The 20750-nt window shown below is 34.0% G+C and overlaps 1 protein-coding gene across 6 annotated transcripts in view; it reads left to right on the plus strand.

The window, feature by feature from the left end:
• RICTOR (RPTOR independent companion of MTOR complex 2) overlaps positions 1 to 20750 on the plus strand; it is an 88092-nt gene that overhangs the window by 26466 nt on the left and 40876 nt on the right. For all 6 annotated transcript variants that reach the window (XM_006156301.3, XM_027774873.1, XM_014590831.2 and 3 more), the window contains exons 5-8: positions 368 to 494; positions 3982 to 4151; positions 7587 to 7654; positions 17579 to 17646. In XM_006156301.3, the coding sequence (XP_006156363.1) occupies positions 368 to 494; positions 3982 to 4151; positions 7587 to 7654; positions 17579 to 17646 (433 nt within the window). The remainder of the gene's footprint in view (positions 1 to 367; positions 495 to 3981; positions 4152 to 7586; positions 7655 to 17578; positions 17647 to 20750) is intronic.

Below are 20750 nucleotides of genomic sequence, written 5' to 3' on the forward strand. Positions count from 1 at the left end.
GAGTGCCAGAAATTTAAAAGTTTACTAATACATTGACTATATTGTCACCATTGATTTACTTTGGGAACTGAAAAGCTACTGAAGATATAGTTCCTATTATAGAATAACTTAGGAACTCAGAATCTTCTCTACTAATTTATAGTCTGCAATATTGGGGAAAAATCATAGTAATTATTATCGACATTTGTTGCATCAATTATTAGTTACTATAATCATTTGAAATAGTTTTATGAAGCAAAAGATTAAAATCAGTGCCTGGATCTTATAAATCTTCTTTTGACTTAAATACCTCAATGTGAACAAAAAATGTTTAAAAAAATGTGTTATGAAGAGAGTAATTTCTTTTTCTGATTCCTCCCTGTTACAGATGATTACTGTGAATGCTTCCTTATTTCCTAGTTCTGTGGCCAACTCATTAATTGCCGTTGGAAATGATGGACTTCAGGAAAGAGACAGAATGGTCCGAGCATGCATTGCCATTATCTGTGAACTAGGTCAGAATTTTCTTCAAGTAATAAAATATAGTATTTTGGAATATGTAACGTTTCATTGTTCATTTAGTACATGATTTCTTTAGTTATTGGTTAAAATATGTAAAAGAACATTTCTGATGGAGAAATGCAGGACTTGTTATTTAACAATTTAAAAATGGTATTAAAATAAAAATCTACAAATTTTAAAGTTTGACTCTTCATGATATTTAGTATAAGAATTGTCTAAATCTCAGCAATGTAACCATTATATCAGATTAACTCCTGCACCTTGAGTTGGATATAGCCATCTGCCAGTCCCCTGATCACCATATTTTGAAAGTTCAGACTTATTTATTAAAGAAGAAGAATTTCAAATGACAAGAACAGATAATATTTTTTTCCCATTACCTAAAGCAGAAGCCGTGTAGGTCACATTCCCTCTTGAGATAATAAATAATAACATAAATTAAAGCCAAAGAATCAAAACAGGACCAAACCCTACCAATGAGGATTTTAAAATATTACCCACAATACCTGTTGATTTAGAGACAAAATAAGAAATGTTATTAAGGAAATTTACAAAATAATAAAAAATTAACTATATGCCAATGTATGGGATAAGCTCTAGCCACAGTTAACGTCTCATTATAAAATATTGGGTTGTCAGAATAGTCATAAAGTATTTTTCTGTGCAAAAATATGTTATGACTTTTCTGATGAACCAGTATTTTTTAATTATCAAAAAGTAAGTGAATCAATGTAACTCAAGAAATGAAGAAGAAAAAATAAATTTTCTAGTAAGCAAGAGAAGAGCAACAATAAAATTAAAAGTTCTAATTAGAGCTCAAGATAGATAATTTTATCAAAACTATTTTAGTCAGGAAGAAGAAAACAGTGAAATATATGTGGAAAACTAGAAAATTAATAAATGAGCAAGTAATTTTTTATTTTTTATTTTTTTAATTTTCTTAGAATCAGCCTCATTGCCTCAAAGTTAAGAGAGCTAGATCCCACATGGCCAACCCCAGTTCTAATATAGGCCCTCAGCTTGAAAAACAAATGAGCATATATGTGTTTATGCACAAAATCCCAACAGAATGGAGAAATGAGGAAAGGAATTGCAGCATGATCCCACCCTGTTAGGGAGTGCTTTTTTTTACTTTCTCTATGTCTCTCTGACAAGACCACACACTTTCCAGAAATTGAATAAAGAAATTGTTTTAAATACATTTGAAAATTTACTGAAATGAATAGGTTTTCAGAATAAATTTTAACTTTGTTACTCAAATAATATAAAATGTGATAGAGCAAAAACTATAGAAATAATTGAAAACATTAATGAAATAACTCTCCAAAAAGACTCATGCAGGTAGTTTTGTTAAAAAACAAAATAAAACAAGGAATAGACAGGTCTTACGTAGTGTAATCTTATTTAGAGAACTGAAAAGATACAAACCTATCAATTTATTTTTTCATGAAACTAGAAATTTAGAGCTACATACCCACATATATAAAGATCTCTTTGTTAACATCTAGAATATTTATCTCAAATCAGTATTTAATGCTGTTCTTAATACTGGATCTCTACAAATACTACTCTGTCGTTTTAACATTTTGAGGCTTTTTTTTTTTTAATTTGCCAGAGGTTCCATTTGTTAGTCTGAGAAAGACAGGCAGACAGACTGAGAAAGTAAGAAAGTACACCCCTTAGGGGATGACCGTGCTCCATCTCTCCCTACCTTTGAGATTTTAGGTTTGCACGGACATGAGTGAGCATGATTTTTAAGCCACTGGGTTTGGACTCGAACAGAGCAGTTGGCCATGTGTGATCCAGCCACTGTGACCAACACACTACCAACTGGCCCCTGGATGTACTTTTGACCTCCAAGTATGTCTTAGTAATTTTCAAGAAGGGCTAATGAATCTAGAAATGTAGAAATGAGAACAGTGATTACCTGTATAGCTGGTAGGGATGGGATGGGGGTGGGATGGACTCATTGGAAGGTGATGTGAGGGATCTTTTATTTTATTTTATTTTATCTGTTTATTTAAATTTTGCCAGAGGGTGTGTGTGCTCATGGGGGAAGATTGGGGAAGGGTGGGGGAGAGGGTGATAGAATCAAAGTGAGAAAACATCTCCTATGGTGAATGGTCATGCTGCAATCCCTTCTCTTTGTTTCTCCCTCCTATTGAGATTTCAGGTTCACATGTATATGTGCCCCATGTTTCTCAAGCCATTTGGTCTGGGATTCTAACTGCACTGTTGACTCTCTGAGATCCACCTACCTTAACCACCATGCCATGATTGGCCAGTAAGGGAGCTTTCTCATATTAACTTCACCTTCAGTTGGTTATAGAGTATAGACATTGTTTAAAATATATTGAACTGTACCATTAAGATCATACATTTTAATTTATGTAATTATAACTTGTTTAAGAAAATATACTTAGCTCTAAAACTTAACCTGGGAGAATAAAAGGTAGAGAACCAAAAATGAAAACATTTTTGAAAAAGAATAAATGGAGAAGAAAGGAAATATTTTCTTTTCATATGTATAAATAGTTTAAAAACTACTAACTTTATCGAGATAGAGAAATCAAAAGGAATCATGTGTTTCAGATCCTGATGAAGAATCATGTACTATATCATAAAGTATAAAAAAATCAGTTTGGTAAGCATGCTGGGATAATTAAACATTTGGAGAAAAATTGAGTTTTATCATATTAATGAAACTCTAGCTTTCTGACAGATTAAAAACTGAAATGTGAGTCATGAGCTCATTTTAAAACAAATGCATGATTATGTTCACCTACAAAGAGAATGTCTGATTTCTAGAGTAAGAAGCTTAAAGTTATTAGAGTATGTATATGTATGTTTTATAAAAATAAGAGATAAATTACACCATTTTCCACAAAATCTAAAGTTAAATTACAGATTAGATAAAAAATTTGAAACAGACTTAAGGCTAATATCTCCACTGTGTAAAGAACTCCCTACAATTGATAGAAAAGAAAAATTATTCCAGTAAAATATGGACAAAGGATATGAAAAGACAATTTAAAGAGATTTTTTTAAACAAAGTTTGGGGAAGGTATATTTTTATTAGATACTATTTAAATTACAAGATACCACTTTTTCAAGTGTTATTGATTAGATTTTTAAGAGAGATTTTTGCTGTAGAGCATGTGTGCTCTACAGAGACAGAGACAGAAAGTGAGAAATCACCCTCAAGGAAGAATGGCCAGGCCATAATCCCTCCTGCTCCATTCTCCTCGCAGGCATTTGGACATGCATGCACACAGCTAGCATGAGTTTTAAGTCATCGGGTCCAGGACTTGAACCATGGTTGACTACATGGGAATCCAGTGATGTAACCCTTATGCCATCTGCTGGTCGTGTTAAGAATGTTTTTGAAGTCAGAAGTTAAATTTTAGTGAAAATCCAGATTTCTAATTACTTACTATAATTATTCCCAGTAGAATGTTAAGTTTTTCTCTTTTATTTTAGCACTTCAGAATCCAGAGGTGGTGGCCCTTCGAGGTGGACTAAACACTATTTTGAAAAATGTGATTGATTGCCAATTAAGTCGAATAAATGAAGCCCTCATTACTACAATTTTGCACCTCCTTAATCATCCAAAGACTCGACAATATGTACGAGCTGATGTAGAACTAGAGGTAGGAACTTTAATATTCTTTTCTAGTTTTAAAATTTGATTTTAAATACATATTCTTTATGATTTTGAAGTTAATAGATGCAGCACAACGTTAGTTATGAAACCAGAATTAACCAAGACAGTGTTGTCAACAATATTTTATAGCTCATTCAGTTTGGAGTGAATGGAAAGCATTACTTTTCAGAATATTTCATCACCATGCAGAATGAAGTTTATTCTTGTATTCATGAAAAATTTGCTAAGCAAATTATATTACAAGTAAGGTTAAAAAAGATATTTACCTATTTAAGAAGGTAATTTGTATTTTAAGGGCTTCAGTACATTAATTGTATGTGATTAGCTTCTGTTGTTTACACTAATTATTAAACCATATTAAAGTTACCAGAACTTGGAAGCAGTTTATTAGCAACTGATTATCATATATACTTATTTTTTTAACATATCATTTTTAAAAAACCTGTTTTTATAAATACATTTAAAATTTTTTACTAAAATTTAGTAGTGCTTATTACAGTTAGCCTGAAGTAATAAGGGTACTGATTGTCTTTTTTCTAAGAAAGTCTGTAGTGAAGGTTGGAATAAAATTAAGCACTGTATTCTATAGTTTATTCATGTGAATGTAGTATATACATTGTTGTCTGTTGCCATAGCATTGAGAGCAAGTTTATATCACAGATTTGTTTGTATTTAGGTATGAAATTATGGATATAAAGGATTTATTATTTCCTAACTTGTCTGTCTGCATCCCATTATGAAATATTTTAAATGTCATAGTGCTGATTTTATTAGAACTCTTTTTAGAAATGTTTCAGATTATAAAATTGATATGAGCCTACAGTATTAACTAACAGATATGTATAACATTCTTCTTAGTGATTTCAAGTACATTATTCATGTAATTTGGGAGTAAACTGGCATGGTTAATATTTTATACTGTGTATAGCTCTAAGTGTTTTCCTATCAAGTAGAAAAACTATAATTTTAAACTTTAAGCAATGATTACAATAAAAAGATAATACATATAGGATGTTTTAATTTCTATATATTATACAACAAATTAATAAAGTCATTATATAAACAAAAAACCCTCAAAGATTATGGTACTTTATTTGCTTATATCATGTTCTTTAAAAACCACAAACATTGTTGGTTCTTTTCCTTAACAAGGAAAGAAAAACATAAAAACTGACAGCATAGATTTGGGACTTAACAAACCTGATTTTGATTCATTGTCCCATGACCTACTAGCTTTATGACCTTGAGCAGCTTGTTTAGGCTTTCTTGGATCCACGTTTTTCATAGGAAAAATGAAAGTCATAGTATTTACTTTAAAGAATTGTGAAGATTAAATACTAGATATAGTTAATAGGAATAATAGCAGCAAATAGCACTCATTTTAAGCTTATAATAAGGAGGTAATACATATATATATATATATGTGTGTGTGTGTGTGTGTGTGTGTGTGTGTGTGTGTATATATGTTAATATATGTAAAATACTCTATGTAGTACCTGGCATATAAATAATAAATATTTAATAAATGCAGGTTGCCTTGGATATTATTCATCATCATCTTTACTTTTATCATCTTTAGTGTAAAGAGTCTGCTGTTAAGAGAATAGTTATCATTTTTATTATATTTTATCAATTTATTTGTTACAAATTACTACTTTGATTTCCTTTTCTACGTACATAAAACTATTTTCAGTACTACTGTTTGTACTGTTAAGCCCAAGTTTTTCTCGTGTTAAAATTGATTATGTTGGGACCAGTAGATGGCGTAATGGTTACATTGCTGGACTCCCACATAGCTGACTGTAGTTCGAGTCTTGGGCCCAATGGCTTGAAATTGATGCAGAGTGCATGTGGATATGTGCCCAAAATCCCAAGAGGAGAATGGAAGAAAAGGGATTTCAGTGTAGTCAACCCCCCAGGAGGTGATTTCTCACTTTCTATCTCTCTGTTTCTCTCATGAGCACATGTGCCCTATAGCAAAAATCTCTTTAAAAAAAAATTGAGTGTGTTAATTAAGTCTGAAAAAAAATTAAATCTTTTTTATTTTAAATCCTGACTTCTATTTCTGCCAGGTATGATACCTTTGACTTCAAAAGGAAAAAAAAATGAGGACTTAATAAAATAATAGAATAGACAGTCTGCAGAGGTTGTAAATTAATTATTATTTTTAAATTTTTAATTAAAAAACAAAAATCATGCTTCTGGGATGTATGAGGGTAGTCCTGCTATGAAAAACAAGATAAGCTAAAGAATTAAGAATATCATATGCTTAAAAAATGAAAGAGCTGTGAAAGCAATAATAAGGACCAGAAGGAGTGAGGATTCAAGATTCTTTGAGAGTTGTGCCACAGCTCTACAGATGCATGTGCAGATTTGGGGTAGAGGTAGATGATGATATGACCTGCACATGAATAGAAGGCCAGAACATTTGGCAGTCATGTGAGTATGGAGTGGCAAGTCTCGAGATGTAAAAGTTCACAGAACAGTTCTGGTTTGCCTCTCTATATATTTGCTGAGATAAAAACATACACAAAGAAAAGCTAAAATGTTAAAACCTCAGGAAAACATAGTGGAATATTGCCATCTGTAGACCATAAGTTATAGCTAATTTCCTGTTCTTCACATTTACCAAATGCTGAAGCTGTCTGAATGGGTAGCCAAAGATCTAAAGATGAAACTTAAGAAATTTATAAGATTAAAAACAAAAAAATCCAATAAAATCAATCTTTCACAGTTAAGAAGAACATTTGATAAATTCATTGAAAGCACTAGAAGGACCTACTTTATGAACACAGGAAAACCAGAGTTAGGTTTTAGTTGCAGTGTGGCCTCAGTTTAACTCATTTGATCATTGGGATAAGATAATCAGCCTCCTTAATCTACATATCTAGCAGAGGAAAGAATAAAACATTTCTGGTAGAAGATAACATCACTTGGAACATTTTATAAAATATATGGTTTCTCATATCCAGTTGGAAGTTTGTGGTCATACAACAAGACATGACCATATGACTGAAACCCAAAAGGAAAAACATTTTATAGAAACCTGGTCACAGGTAATCCAGATAGAGGAGAAAGAACATAATTAATTTGCTCAAAAAGAGGAAAAAATAGGTAAAAGAATTTTACCATATGTAATTAGACATACAAAAAGAATCTGGAAATTCTAGTACTGAAAAATATTCTTAAAATTCAGAACTCAGTGAAATCACCATGATCCCACCCACAGCTCAGCCAGCTAGGATCATTGGCATGTCCACCTTCCTAGTATACACAGGGAGACCTCCGACCACAAACCTAGGACTTTCCTATATGGTCTCGGCATCATGAAGTATTGTGTTGTTATGCTGCTTTGGCTTCTTGAAGAATGTGTCCTATAATAAAGACTCTTTTCTTTTTCTGCTTTTCTTTTTTTAATTAGCGGATTTTAGCACCCTATACCGATTTTCACTACAGACATAGTCCAGACACAGCTGAAGGACAGCTCAAGTAAGTACTGTGGTGTATTAATGTTAGAGCTTATAGGTTTGCCTTATGAGTTAAATTTTCCATTTCATGGAATTCTGCTGCACTTTTCTCATAATGAACTGTGGTTCAAAAAAAATTAAAAGAAAGATTTTTAAATTTACATGTTAATTTTTTATTTTAACAAATATGATAGACTACATTAGCAAACCTAGATCTCTTTTTTCTGTTGTATATATATATTAGCATAATTACATTGAGAAACTAAAATAATGAAGTGACAGTATGAAGGGAAGAGTTGTCATAGTAAAATGAATTAGGATAGAAAGCAGCCAGGCATCTTCACCTTAGCCTGTATTGGGCCTCTGAGTTCAGCTTCAGGGCTGTGAAGCTAGCCCCAGCCAGGGGCCCCAACTCCAGACCTCAATGTTAGCCAGGTAGGTAGGCAGCCCCCTCTTTCTTTTCTCTATCCCTCTAACTTTATTTTTTTCCTCTTTTTTAAAAAACAGCTTTTCTGCCCTGCTTGTGCCTTTCTCTTCTTAATTTCTTTCTTTGTCCCTCACCTAGGACAGAAAGTGGACAGGCATCTTCACCTTAGCTTGTGTTGGGCTAAAACCGCAAGCACACCGCAGTTTTTCATTTTCAACCAAATTTCATTTTCTGCAAAGTGATTCATTTTCTTTTCTTTTTTTTGTCTTTTCCTCTTTTTCTTCTAGTACATTCCTTCTTTTTTCTCCCTATTTCTATTGCCTACTTTGTTTTTATTTAACCTTAGTTTTCTGTTTCACTGCTCAGCCCTTACCCACTGCCTAAAGATGACTGTGTGCATAGTAGCTAAACATCTGAACAAAGTTTTAGAGAATTCTTTGCACCTCACTGTAGTGGTTGCAAAAATTGTGAAATTCTCCTTCATATATCCAATTGCAAAACTCCTCCTGTGATTCCCACATTGGAGGACACAGTAGAAGGGAGAAAATAGCGCCAAATTATTTCACAGTGAGGGAAACACACACACGCTCACAGTCACAGAATCCTTCTCCAGCAAATTGGCCAGAAGTGAATACATTACCAATGACTAAAAATTGGAGAAGAGCCTCAAGGATGAGAAAATCAAGTAATACATCTCCAGCAAAGGAACACTGTAACTTGTATCCAAGTAGAGAAAAATTTAGAGGATATTGCCAAAATGTCAGAAAAAGAATTTAGAATATTTATGATAACAAAATTCTATGAGATGTAAAAGAAGAGAGACATTGAGCTCCAAGAGATGAAGAAGTCCTTCCACGATATGAAAGAAGAATTGGACACCATATTAAAGAATCAAACAGAACTGTTAGATATAAAGGATGTAATGCAGGAAATTAAAACCTCCCTGGAAAGTATCAAAAGCAGGTTGAACCATGAAGAAGATCGAATTTTGGAAGTAGAAGACAAAACCAATAACCTAGAAAAAAATTATCAAAAATACTGAGAAAACAGCCAAGAAAACTGTGGATAATATTAGAGAAATACTAGATACCATGAAACACCCAAATACTTGAATAATTAGTATTCCTGAAGGTGAAGAATCTAATAAGGGCATTGATAATGTATTCCACGAAATCCTGGAAGAAAACTTTCCAAGTCTAGAGAGGCACTCCAACACCCAGACCCAAGAAATACAAAGAATCCCATGTAGAATCAATTCAAGAAGATCCTCTCCATATCACATCATAGCTAGATTGACCAAAACAACACAGAAAGACAAGATACTAAGACTGGCAAGAGAGAAACATTAAATTAATTACAAAAGCTATCCCATCAGGCTAATACCAGACCTCTCATCAGATACAATGCAAGCAAGGCAAGAATGGGGAAATACATTCAGAGTGCTAAATGAAAAGCAATTTCAACCAAAAATACTATACCCGGCAAGATTATCCTTCATATGGGAAAAGAAAATAAAAATGTTCTCAGATAAACAAAACCTGATAGATTTACCAACTCCAGACCAACTCTTCAAGAAATTCTGAAAGGAGTACCATATCAAGAAAACTAAACACAGAGAGAGACAGCAATAAGAGAATAAAAAACAAGGATATAGCCAATATAATGGTAGGGACAAGTCTGGAAATATCAATAATAACGTTGAATGTCAGTGGATGAAATTCACCAATCAAAAGACACATACTGGCTGACTGGATTAAAAATCAGAAACCCTCCACCTGCTGCCTACAAGAAACCCATCTCATGGATAAAGACATACATAGACTAAAAGTGAAGGGTTGGAAAAAGGTATTCTATGCAAATGGAAACCAAAAAAGAGCAGGAGTCACTATACTGATTTCTGACAAAATTGGCTTTAAGACAAAAACCGTTAAAAAAATAAAAAGACAAAGAAGGGCATTGTATTGTAGTAAAAGGGCAAATTCACCAAGAAGATATAACACATATAAATATCTATTCACTGGATTCAGGAACACCCAAATATGTAAAGGAAAGACTGCTAGATCTAAAAGGAGAGATAGACTGTAACACAATAATTGTTGGAGATCCCAACACCCCATTATCTCCTTCAGACAGGCCAACGAGACAAAAAGCAAGCAAAGAGATTCAGGACCTAAATGATACCATAAATCAGATGGACTTGATAGACATCTATAGAACTTTCTGCCCAAAACCCACAAAATATACACTTTTCTCAGCCCTGCATGGCATTTTCTCAAAGATTGACCACATGATAGGACACAAAACCAGCCTTTACAAATTTAAAGGTATAGAAACTATATCCAGCATCTTCTCCGACCATGATGGAATTAAACTTGCTATTAATCTCAGGGGAAAAAAAAAAAAAACCTCAGAAATACACAAATACATGGAAACTAAATAACCTACTTCTGAATGACTTCATGACTACTGAAGAGAGTAAGACTGAAATCAAAAGATTCACGGAAACAAATAATGAGTACACTAATTTCCATAATTTATCGGACACTGCAAAAGCAGTCATAAGAGGGAAGTTCATAGCAATTAGTGCTAACAAGAAAAAGATGGAAAAGTGGCAAAATGACAACCTGACATCATGCCTCAGGGAATTGGAAAAACAACAAAAATCAAAAAAATGTGAGGATAAAAGAAATAACAAAGATTTGCGCAGAAATAAATGAAATAGAAAATAAGCAAACTATACAAAAAATAAATGAAAGCAAAAGCTGGTTCCTTGAAAAAGATAAACAAGATTGACACACCATTAGCTAGACCAATTAAAAAGAGAAGAACCAGATACATCAAATTTACAATGAATCAGGCAACATTACAACAGACATAATAGAAGTGCAAAACATCATTAGAGGATACTATGAATGACTGTATACCAACAAAGAAGGAAACCTGGATGTGATGGACAAATTCCAGGACACATATAATCTACCAAGATTGACCCAGGAGGACATCGAAAGCCTGAATAGACCTATAACAAGCAAGGAGATTGAATCGGTAATAAATAGCCTCCCAACAAAGAAAAGTCCAGGTCCCAATGGCTTCACTGCTGAATTTTACAAAGCTTTTACAGAAGAGGTAACCATTCTACTCACACTGTTTCTAGAGATCCAAACGGAAGTAACTCTTCCAAATTCATTCCATGAAGCCTCCATTACCCACATTCCCAAAACGGATAAGGATACAAAAAAAGGAAAACTAAAGACCTATATCTGATGAATATAGATGCAAAAATTCTCAACAAGATACTTGCTAACCGTATTCAACAGCATATAAAAAAGGTTATTTATCACAACCAGGTAGGTTTATTTTGAGGGATGCAAGGGTGGTTCAGCATACACAAAACCATAAGTGAAATACAGCACATCAAAAGAAAGAAAGATAAGAACCATACGATCATTTCAATTGATTCAGAAAAAGCATTTTACAAAATACAACTTTCCTTATCATTGATATTCTCAGTAAAAGTGGCATAGAAGGATCGTTTCTCAGCATAAGAGCCATCTATGAAAAACCTATAGCTAAAATTATACTGAATGGGGAAAAGACAAGGTACAAGGCAAGGCTGCCCACTTTCTCTGCTCCTATTCAGTATAGTACTAGAAGTCCTAGCCAATGTGATCAGGCAAGAGAATAAAATAAAAGGCATTCCAATAGGGAAAGAACAGTTGAAATTATCTTTGCAGATGACATGATTGTATACACAGAAGACCCAACAGTATTCATGAAAAAATTCTCAACGTAATAAATGCATACAATAAAGTGGCAGGATGCAAAATTAACTTACAAAATTCTATAGCATTTCTATATACAAACAACAAGTAGACCAAAACAGAACTGAAGAAAGTAACCCCATTTACCATAGCCACAAGAATATAAGGTACCTAAATATAAAACTAACCAATCTATAGCATTTCTATATACAAACAACAAGCAGACAGAGACAAAATGGAAGAAAATAATCCCATTTACCATAGTCACAAGAAGTATAAGATACCTAGGAATAAATCTAACCAAGGAAGTCAAAGACCTCTACAAGAAAAACTATGAAAACCTTAAAAAAGAAATTGAAAGGTACACTAAAAAGTGGAAGGACATCCCATGTTCCTGGATTGGGAGAATTAATATAATCAAAATGGCAATACTACCCAGATTAATCTACGTATTTAATGCAATCCCTATAAAATTACAAGAGACATTCTTTACAGATCTAGAAAAGATAGTCATAGAATTTGTCTGGAACCATAGAAGACCTCGTTTTGCTAAAGCCATTCTGCCCAAGAAGCCTAGAGTAGGTGGCATCTCACTTCCTGACCCCAAAATACATTACAAAGCTGTGATGATCAAAACATCATGATATTGGCACAAAAACAGACATGAGAACCAATGGAACAGTTAGAGCCCCAAAATTAAACCCCAAAACATAAAACCAACTCATCTTTGACAAAGGATAGTACCAGTCAATTCAGTGGAAAAAGAGAAACCTCTTAAGCAAATGCTGCTGGAAAAACTGGGTATTCACTTGCAGAAAGATGAATCTGAACCCCTATCTGTCACCATGACAAAAATCAACTCAAAGTGGGTCAAAGATCTAAACTTAAGACTGCAAACAGCAAAACCACTGTGGAAAACACTGAGGAAACTCTGGGAGACATTGGGGTAGGCAAAGACTTTTTAAGCAAGACCCCCAAAGCACAGGCAATAATCCCCAAAATAGGTGGGATTACATCAGATTAAGAAGTTTCTGCACAGCAGAGGACTCTGTAATTAATCGACAGCCCTCGAAATGGGAGAGAATTTTTGTTAACTGTGCCTCAAATAAGGGACTGATAACCAAAATACACAGGGAACTTCAGTGACTTACCTGGAAAAAAATGATTAAACCAATTTAAAAATGGGAAAAATGAGCTGAATAAACAACTCTCTAAGGAAGACATATGATAAAATGCTCTATATCCCTCAATGTAAGGGAGAGCAGATCAAAACCACAATGAGAAACCACCTAGCCCAAGTCAGAATGGCAAAGATTTAAAAAAACAAATAATGATATGTGTTGGAAGGAATGTGGTGAAAAGGGAACACTCCTATACAATTGGTGGGAATGTAAATTGGTGTCCAGCCTCTGTGGAGAACAATATGAAAGTTCCTCAGAGTCCTTCAAATAGAACTACCATATGACCCAGCAATTCCACTCCTAGGTATCTGTCCAAAGGACAGGAGAACGATCAGTTGGGAAAGTGCTTGCACAAGTATATTCATTGCAGCATTATTCACAATTGCTGAGACATGGAACCAACCCAAATGTCCACAAACAGATGAATAGATTGAAAAATTGTGGCATATATACTGCGTGGAATACTATTCAGCCAGTAAAAACAAACAAACAAACAAACAAGGCCCTGGAATTTGATAGAGAGTGGATGAATATGGAAGATTTGTTGCTGAGCAAAGCAAGTCAGGCTATGAAAGACGGACATTGTATGTCTCCACTTAACATATACCAACTGTCTGTACTCTATGGTAAAGACTGAAAGACTGAAGAACATAACAGCATTAAAAATTGTAATGGACACTAGAGACAAAGTGGAAAGAGAGGGACAGGAAGAGCATAGGAAAGGAAATTTGGGGAAAAAATAGGTAAGACACTTGTGAGACACATTATGGTTTATTTGTTGACGAGGATGTGTATAGTATTCTCAACTGGGCTGGACTGATGTGCACATCATGTTTGGTAAAGTCTCTTTACAATCTAAATGATGTATAGCAATTGAATGTATGAATAATAATATTAATAAAATAAAGAAATGAATTAGCAAAATGTTGTAAGATGTGGAATTTTATAGTAAGATTATAGGGAAATGAGATAGAATAAAGATCATCTTCTAGAAGTAAGGCGGTGTAATTTTTATTCTTTTTGGGAAGGAAAGCAAATGTTCATTAGATATTCAGAGATAAAGTTATAATTAAATTGATTCAGGAATCAATCAAAGCGCTACCTAAGAAGTTTTGCAAATGACACAATTTCAATAAATACGTTGTGAGGTGTTTTTCTTGTAGGGTTGTTGGATTGTAGACATACTTATGTTGATAGATAGTTCACTTGATCCTTGACTGACCTGGCATTTAACTGCACAGTCCAACCTATATATAGATTTTTTTTCAGTAAATATATCAGAAAACATGGTACAGTACTTTTAATGTACTCTCTCTCTCTCTCTCTCTCTCTCTCTTTCTAACTTATTTTATTTCATGAGAGACAGACAGACAAGCACCTGTAATATCATACTGTTGTCTACTCCCCCATTTTTCATGCCTTTTAGCCAGCCAGGATCATGGACTCCCCTTGCCATACATGCTCAGATTAAAACAGGTTCCAAACCTTCATTCTTTTTCATGACTTCCAGCAGCACAGAGTGGTACCTTACCACTTTTGCCATTACAGCTTGGTCTGTTTTCCCTTTTCCTGATTTTTAAAATAACATTTTCTATTCTCTTGCTTACTTTAGTAAGAATACAATATATAACATACAGGGTATGTGTTAATTGACTAACTTCCAGTCAGCAGTAGCTATTAGTTGTTAACTTTGGGGTAATCAAAATTTATATGTTGATTTTCAACCATGTATGTGTGTATATAGATAGAGCAGAAGGGGTAGCTCCTCTAACCTGTTTTGTTTAAGGATCAACTGTATATATTTTTAGATTCTTCATTAAGTTTTGGAATCTTGTTGAACAAAGATAATGTATTTCATTTTCCTTTTGAATTAAAAATAGTAGAGCCACAGGCCAGCAGGTGGTATAGTAGTTAAGGTGCTAAATTCCCACACGGTCGATTGCAGTTTGAGTCCTAGACCCAGAGCCCTGCAAACTCACACCAGGAGTGTGTGCATACATGCCCAAAGTCCCGAGAGGAAGATGGAGGAGAAGGGATTGCAGCGTGGCCATCCCCCACAAGGGGTGGGGGTGCTTGATTTCTCTCTTTCCCCCTCTCTGTCTCTGTCTCTCCTTTTCTCTGTTGAGTACATGGCAAGAACAAAACAAAACTAAAACCTGGGGGAAAAAAATATTTCATATCTTTAATTATACCCATCATTGTGGAGTCATAATCACACCCTAATATACTAATATTATGACCTAAGAAATCAAAATAAATGTCCTCTGTTTAAGACTTCTCAAAATTATTTCTGCTAACTTTGGTTATAAATTGAAATACATAAGCCTCTCCTCTCCTTTGTCTTCTTATGATATTCAAACATTCTTCTTATTTATGGAGAGTATATGAACTTTCTGTTACTGTACAACAAATTGCTATGAATATAATAGCTTATAATAGCATTTTAGCTCATAGTTGATTCATTCAAAAGTCTGGAGGCTCTGATAAAGAATCCATTTCCAAGCTCATTCAGGTAGTTGACAGAATTTAGTTTTTTGTTGTACAACTGAAGTCTGTTTCCTCGCTTGCTGTCAGCTGGGACCTACTTTCATGTTTTAGAGTCTACCTGCATTCCTTGGCATATGACCCCTCCATCTTCAAAGGCAGCAACAATGCCTGGAATCTTTCTAATCTCCTGATATCCTCTTTTTCCAGGAGCTAGAGAAAACTCTCTTATCAGATCAAGCCTAAGAGATGATCTCCCTATCTTCTATTGTGCTAGGCCATATAATGTAAATGTCATGACAGTCATGGCAGTGGTAGCTTATCGTATTTACAGGATCCAGAGGTCAGGGCATGGAATCTTGAGACAGGGCCATTTTTAGAATTCTTCATACCTTCATACCTCAGTGAGCAAGAGATGAACCTAGATATATATGTGTGTGTGTGTGTGTGTGTGTATAGATAGGTAGAGATAGAGAGATATATATATAGAGATTTTTTTTTTTAAGTCAAGGGTCAGGTTACATGAAAATCCTGTTTTTACTTGGTGTTCTGTATTTTTGTTAAGTTTTTAAGAGTTTGAGCAGATAGATGGTAGGCCAAATAAGGATACATTATGATCAAGGAATAGGGAAATTGGTGATTTTAAAAGATGCCCCATTTATATAATAGGTGAGAGAAAGAATACCAGGCAATTAATATAAGTATATGACTAACATTTTAAAATTATTATTTATTTAATTTTATTTATTCATTCATTTATTTGAATTTGACCAAAGAGGGACAGAGAGAGAGAGAGAGAGAAGGAAAGGGAGAAAGGAAACCGCCAGGTCCAGGACTCGAACCGTGGTTGGCCATGTGGGAGTGTCCTACACCTTAACCACAATGCCACCTGCTGGTCCCATGACTAACATTTTTAAGAGAAGAAACACTGAAGGCTTAATCACAAGTGTCTTTCTCATTTTTCCTTCTTTTACCCTCTCCCCCGTTTTAATTTTGGTTGTATTCTCACTTTAGTGCTACAGATAGCTGTCACTACTCTCTAATTTTCTTTTCTTTTTTTAATAGTTTCATTTTTCAAGAGAGAGGAAAGGAGATAAGTCTTTTTGACAGGATCTTGCCCTGTCCTGATCCTTCCTGTCTCAGATTCTGAGTTAGCTAGAACTATAGGCACGCACTATTGTGCCTGTCCTATTTTAGGTTGGGCTGAGGACCAAACCTGGGTCTCCCATACAGCCCCAGCCATAAAGCAGTGGCATCTTCCTGCCTGCAGCACAGCTTGTCCTCTGATTTAATTTTCTATCACTGCTCCTACTCTTTTTACTTTCCAGGGCTCTAATTTCTCTGTGCTCCCAACTGTTAAAATTTTAACTGGGAAATAAAAAAAGATGGCAAAGGGAAAATTGGACAATTTACCAGGTGTATATAAATGGTGAATGGGGTAGAATAAAGAGTTCAAAAATTGTTATTAAGTATTGAAACTGATCAAAAGCCAACCATGAAAAATATTTCACAAATATTAAATAATTCTATTGCTTAGATGATTGTCAAAACTATTACATAGCAAGGAACAAATAAGAAAGTTGAATACTTAATAATCAAAGTAGCTGAAAATGTTAATAGTATCTAGTTATTTAATTACATTTTAATGTCTATATAAGTTCTTAAACAGGCTTGCTGAAAATGCGGAAATAAGTTTGGGGTGAGGATTTTGACGTGAAGAGAAGATACATGTAGTAAGAAGTATATGGTAATTTTCTTTGCTAAGTGACAACCTTGTGACATAGATGATTGTTAAGCAGACTGGTTCCCTCCAGAGCTTAGTTAAAGCTCATTTTAAAATATTATTGTTTAGGGGCCAGCAGGTAGTGTAGTGGTTAAGACATTGTACTCCCATTTGTGTATTTTAAATTGGGAATCAGTTTATAGCAGAGGAGCTTGCTTTGGATACAGCTGATCTTTGTTTAACATCTTGTTTTAATTTCATGATGTAAATATTTAAACATTAACTGATGGCACCTCGTATTCTGATATAGTAGCAGGAAAAGCATCTTATCTTAACATTTCATCTCTTTGTTACTTCAACCCCTCAACAGAGAAGACAGAGAAGCACGGTTTCTAGCCAGTAAAATGGGCATTATAGCAACATTCCGGTCATGGGCAGGTAGGTTACTCTATGTTACTTTGTAATAGTCAAGAAAAAAATATTAACTGTTCTTTAAGTGATAAGTTACTATTGAAGAATCTAATTTAAACACTAATCTAGTCTTACTTTTATGTTAGTGTTAGAAGCAAAAGATTTTATATAAATTATTAAAATCTAGAGAAGAAAATCTCTAATAGTCAACAGGAAGCAGTATTATTGACATATTCAGTATGCACATATATATTAACTGTTTGCAGATTCCTTTGGCGATGATTACATGAGCAATTTAAAAAAGTGATCACGGGGACCAGCAGTTGGCGTAATGGCTATGTTGCTAGACATGTAGTCTACCACGGTTTGAGTCCTAAACCCAGTGAGTTAAACTCGCCAGGCACGTGTGCGTGTGTGCCTAAGATCCTGAGAGGAGAATGGAGGAGAAGGGTTATTTGCTATTGGTAAAAGAAAAGAAAAAATTGATCATTATCTCTACTCAAAACAAAACAAAATATGAATGCTAGTTGTATAGGAACTAAAATTTGTTACTTACAAGTACAGTGTAGTGTGGCTGGCAGGTGGTGGTGGTTAAGGGCACTGGACTCCCACATGGCCTACCATGGTTCAATTCTCAGACCTGGTGGCTTGCTTTCTTTCTCTCTCTCTCTCTTTCTCTTTCTGTCTCTCTGTCCCTCTCTGGTCAAATTCTAAAAAATAAATAAATTTTAAAATAATTATTATTTTTTTAAATATACAATGTAGTAATGGCAAAAAATAACCAAATAAGGAAGATAGATTATTAGTAATCCAAAATTTCTTGAGAATAGAGTTTATGTATATTTTATCTCTCCATTCAATGAAATACAATTATTTTCTTAAAAGTATATTACCACTAAATATGTCACTATATTTATGATTCCTTCTTCCTTCTTGATTTTGTACAATAATTGAAGGATTAGCATGGATAGTAGTATAGCAATAAGCACAAGAGGGAAATTTATCAAAACACTTGTTTTGCTGTATAACCCTAACTTACTTAAATATTTCTGTTTTCCTAAGTAACTCTAACTTATAGATTTTTTTTTAATACAAATGTTTGTCCCAGCCATAGACTTGACTTATAGCCAGTATATTTCCAGGACTTCCCAGTTCTCCTACTGCATTGGTATAAAACTCTGCCTGCCAGTGCCTCATAATTACTGATTTTCCTTACCCTCATGAGCAACCTCTGGCTTCTCTGATACCCAACAGCCAAAACTCTTTTTTTAGGTTTCACCTACCCCCACATACTCTTTCAACATAGAAACCAACTCAGTCCTCCTGCCAAGCTTAGCCATCACTGTCCTTACTCCAAAACTCAATGTAACTTTGTTTCTAATGTGCTTCCTTTTCTCCTGGAGCCCTTATATATGCGGGGGGCTTCAAAAAGTTTGTGGAAGAATGGAATTAAGGTATGAATTTATTTTCAAAACATTCAAAAACAATGTTGAAATCCATGTATAATATTTTCAGAATATGCCTTTTCCATGACCTTTTTGAAGACACCCTGGTACTGATCCATTGTTAGAAATTTAGAAGGCCCAGAGTCTTTCACCGTCTTATTGAAATAAAAAGAAAAGTATTGGCATTACAAGTCAGAACTCTGAATAGATTTTCTCAAAGAAATAATTTCCTGAGTAGTAGGTATTATATGTTTCTGTTTATGAGTTAAACCAACTTCTGTGTATTCATGACATTTTTGTGATGGGATATATTTTAAGTAACTGACAAATGACCTTTTCAGATATAATTTCTTTGCGTTGCAGCAGGCTGTTCTACTTATTAGTACAGAGTATAATCTTAAGCCATAATCTCTCAAACTACTGTCAAACATCATAGTTTGAGAAATACCATTTTTGATGAGCAAATCATTAAGAACTACCCATTGTTTTATGAACATGTTAGTTTTAATCCTACATCTAAGAAGAACATCTTCATAAATATATATACTTACGCAGAAGTAATAGGGAACTTCAGATTCCTTTATGACTTTAAAAAAAGTGTTTTCTCTAGCATTTTATTATGAAAAACTTGAAAGATACTGAAAACTTACATGGTGAACACCCATATACTGCCAGCCTCTAGATTTTGCTTTGTTTGCTTTATTATATATCTATCATCTACCTGCTCTTCTTTCTATGTACTCAGTAGTCCATATATGTTATTTTAATGTATTTTTAAAGGTGCTGCAGACATCAGTCCTCTTCACTTGTAAGCATGCAAACATCAGTGCTCTTTACTCCTTCAGCGTGCATATTATTTATTAGAATTCAGTATTTGTTTATGGTTCTGATATTTTGTTTGTTTATTCTTAGTTTTGTGGGGAGTTTTTTGGTAGGGGAAGATTGAGGTCAAATTTACACAGTGAAGTGCATAAATTTTGAGTCTACCATTTGATATGTTTGACAAATGATTAAATTTGTGTAATTCAAACCCTTTAAATATGTAGAACATTCTCATCCTCCCACAAAGTTCTCTCATATACCCTCTTAGTTAATCCTTGACTCCATGCCCTTAAAAAAGCTGCCACTGTTCTGATTATTTTCATCATAGATTAGTGTTGCCTGTTCTGAAATTTTATATAAGTGGAATCACTGTATAAACACTCTTATGTTAAGTTTTCTTTTAACTTAGTGATTTATTTATGTTGTATATATCAGTAATGTGTTCCTTTTTATTGTTCAATATTATTTAATTGGGTAAATATATCAGTTTCTCTTTTTTTTTAAGCTATTCTCCTGTTAGTGAACATCTGACGTGCTTTCAGTTTTCATTATTGTAAATAAAGCTACTATACTACTATACTTTTTTAAAATTGACATATAGTAACTGTACATATATCCAGTGGTACAGTGTAACTCTTTTCTATATGATTATAATGTGTAATGATTAAATCAAAGTAGTTAATATACTTGTCATCTCAACCACTTGTCATTACGTTGAGTTGGGAACATAGGTGACGTGGTAGTGAAGGCACTTGACTCCCACATAGTGGACCGTGGTTCAAGCCCTGGACCATTAGTTTGAATAAAATCATGCTGGAGGTGTGAGCAAGCATACCTGAAATCCTGAGAAGAGAATGGTAGGGA

Source organism: Tupaia chinensis, unplaced genomic scaffold, assembly GCF_000334495.1.
Source record: "Tupaia chinensis unplaced genomic scaffold, TupChi_1.0 Scaffold000489_1, whole genome shotgun sequence".
Taxonomy (NCBI): domain Eukaryota; kingdom Metazoa; phylum Chordata; class Mammalia; order Scandentia; family Tupaiidae; genus Tupaia; species Tupaia belangeri.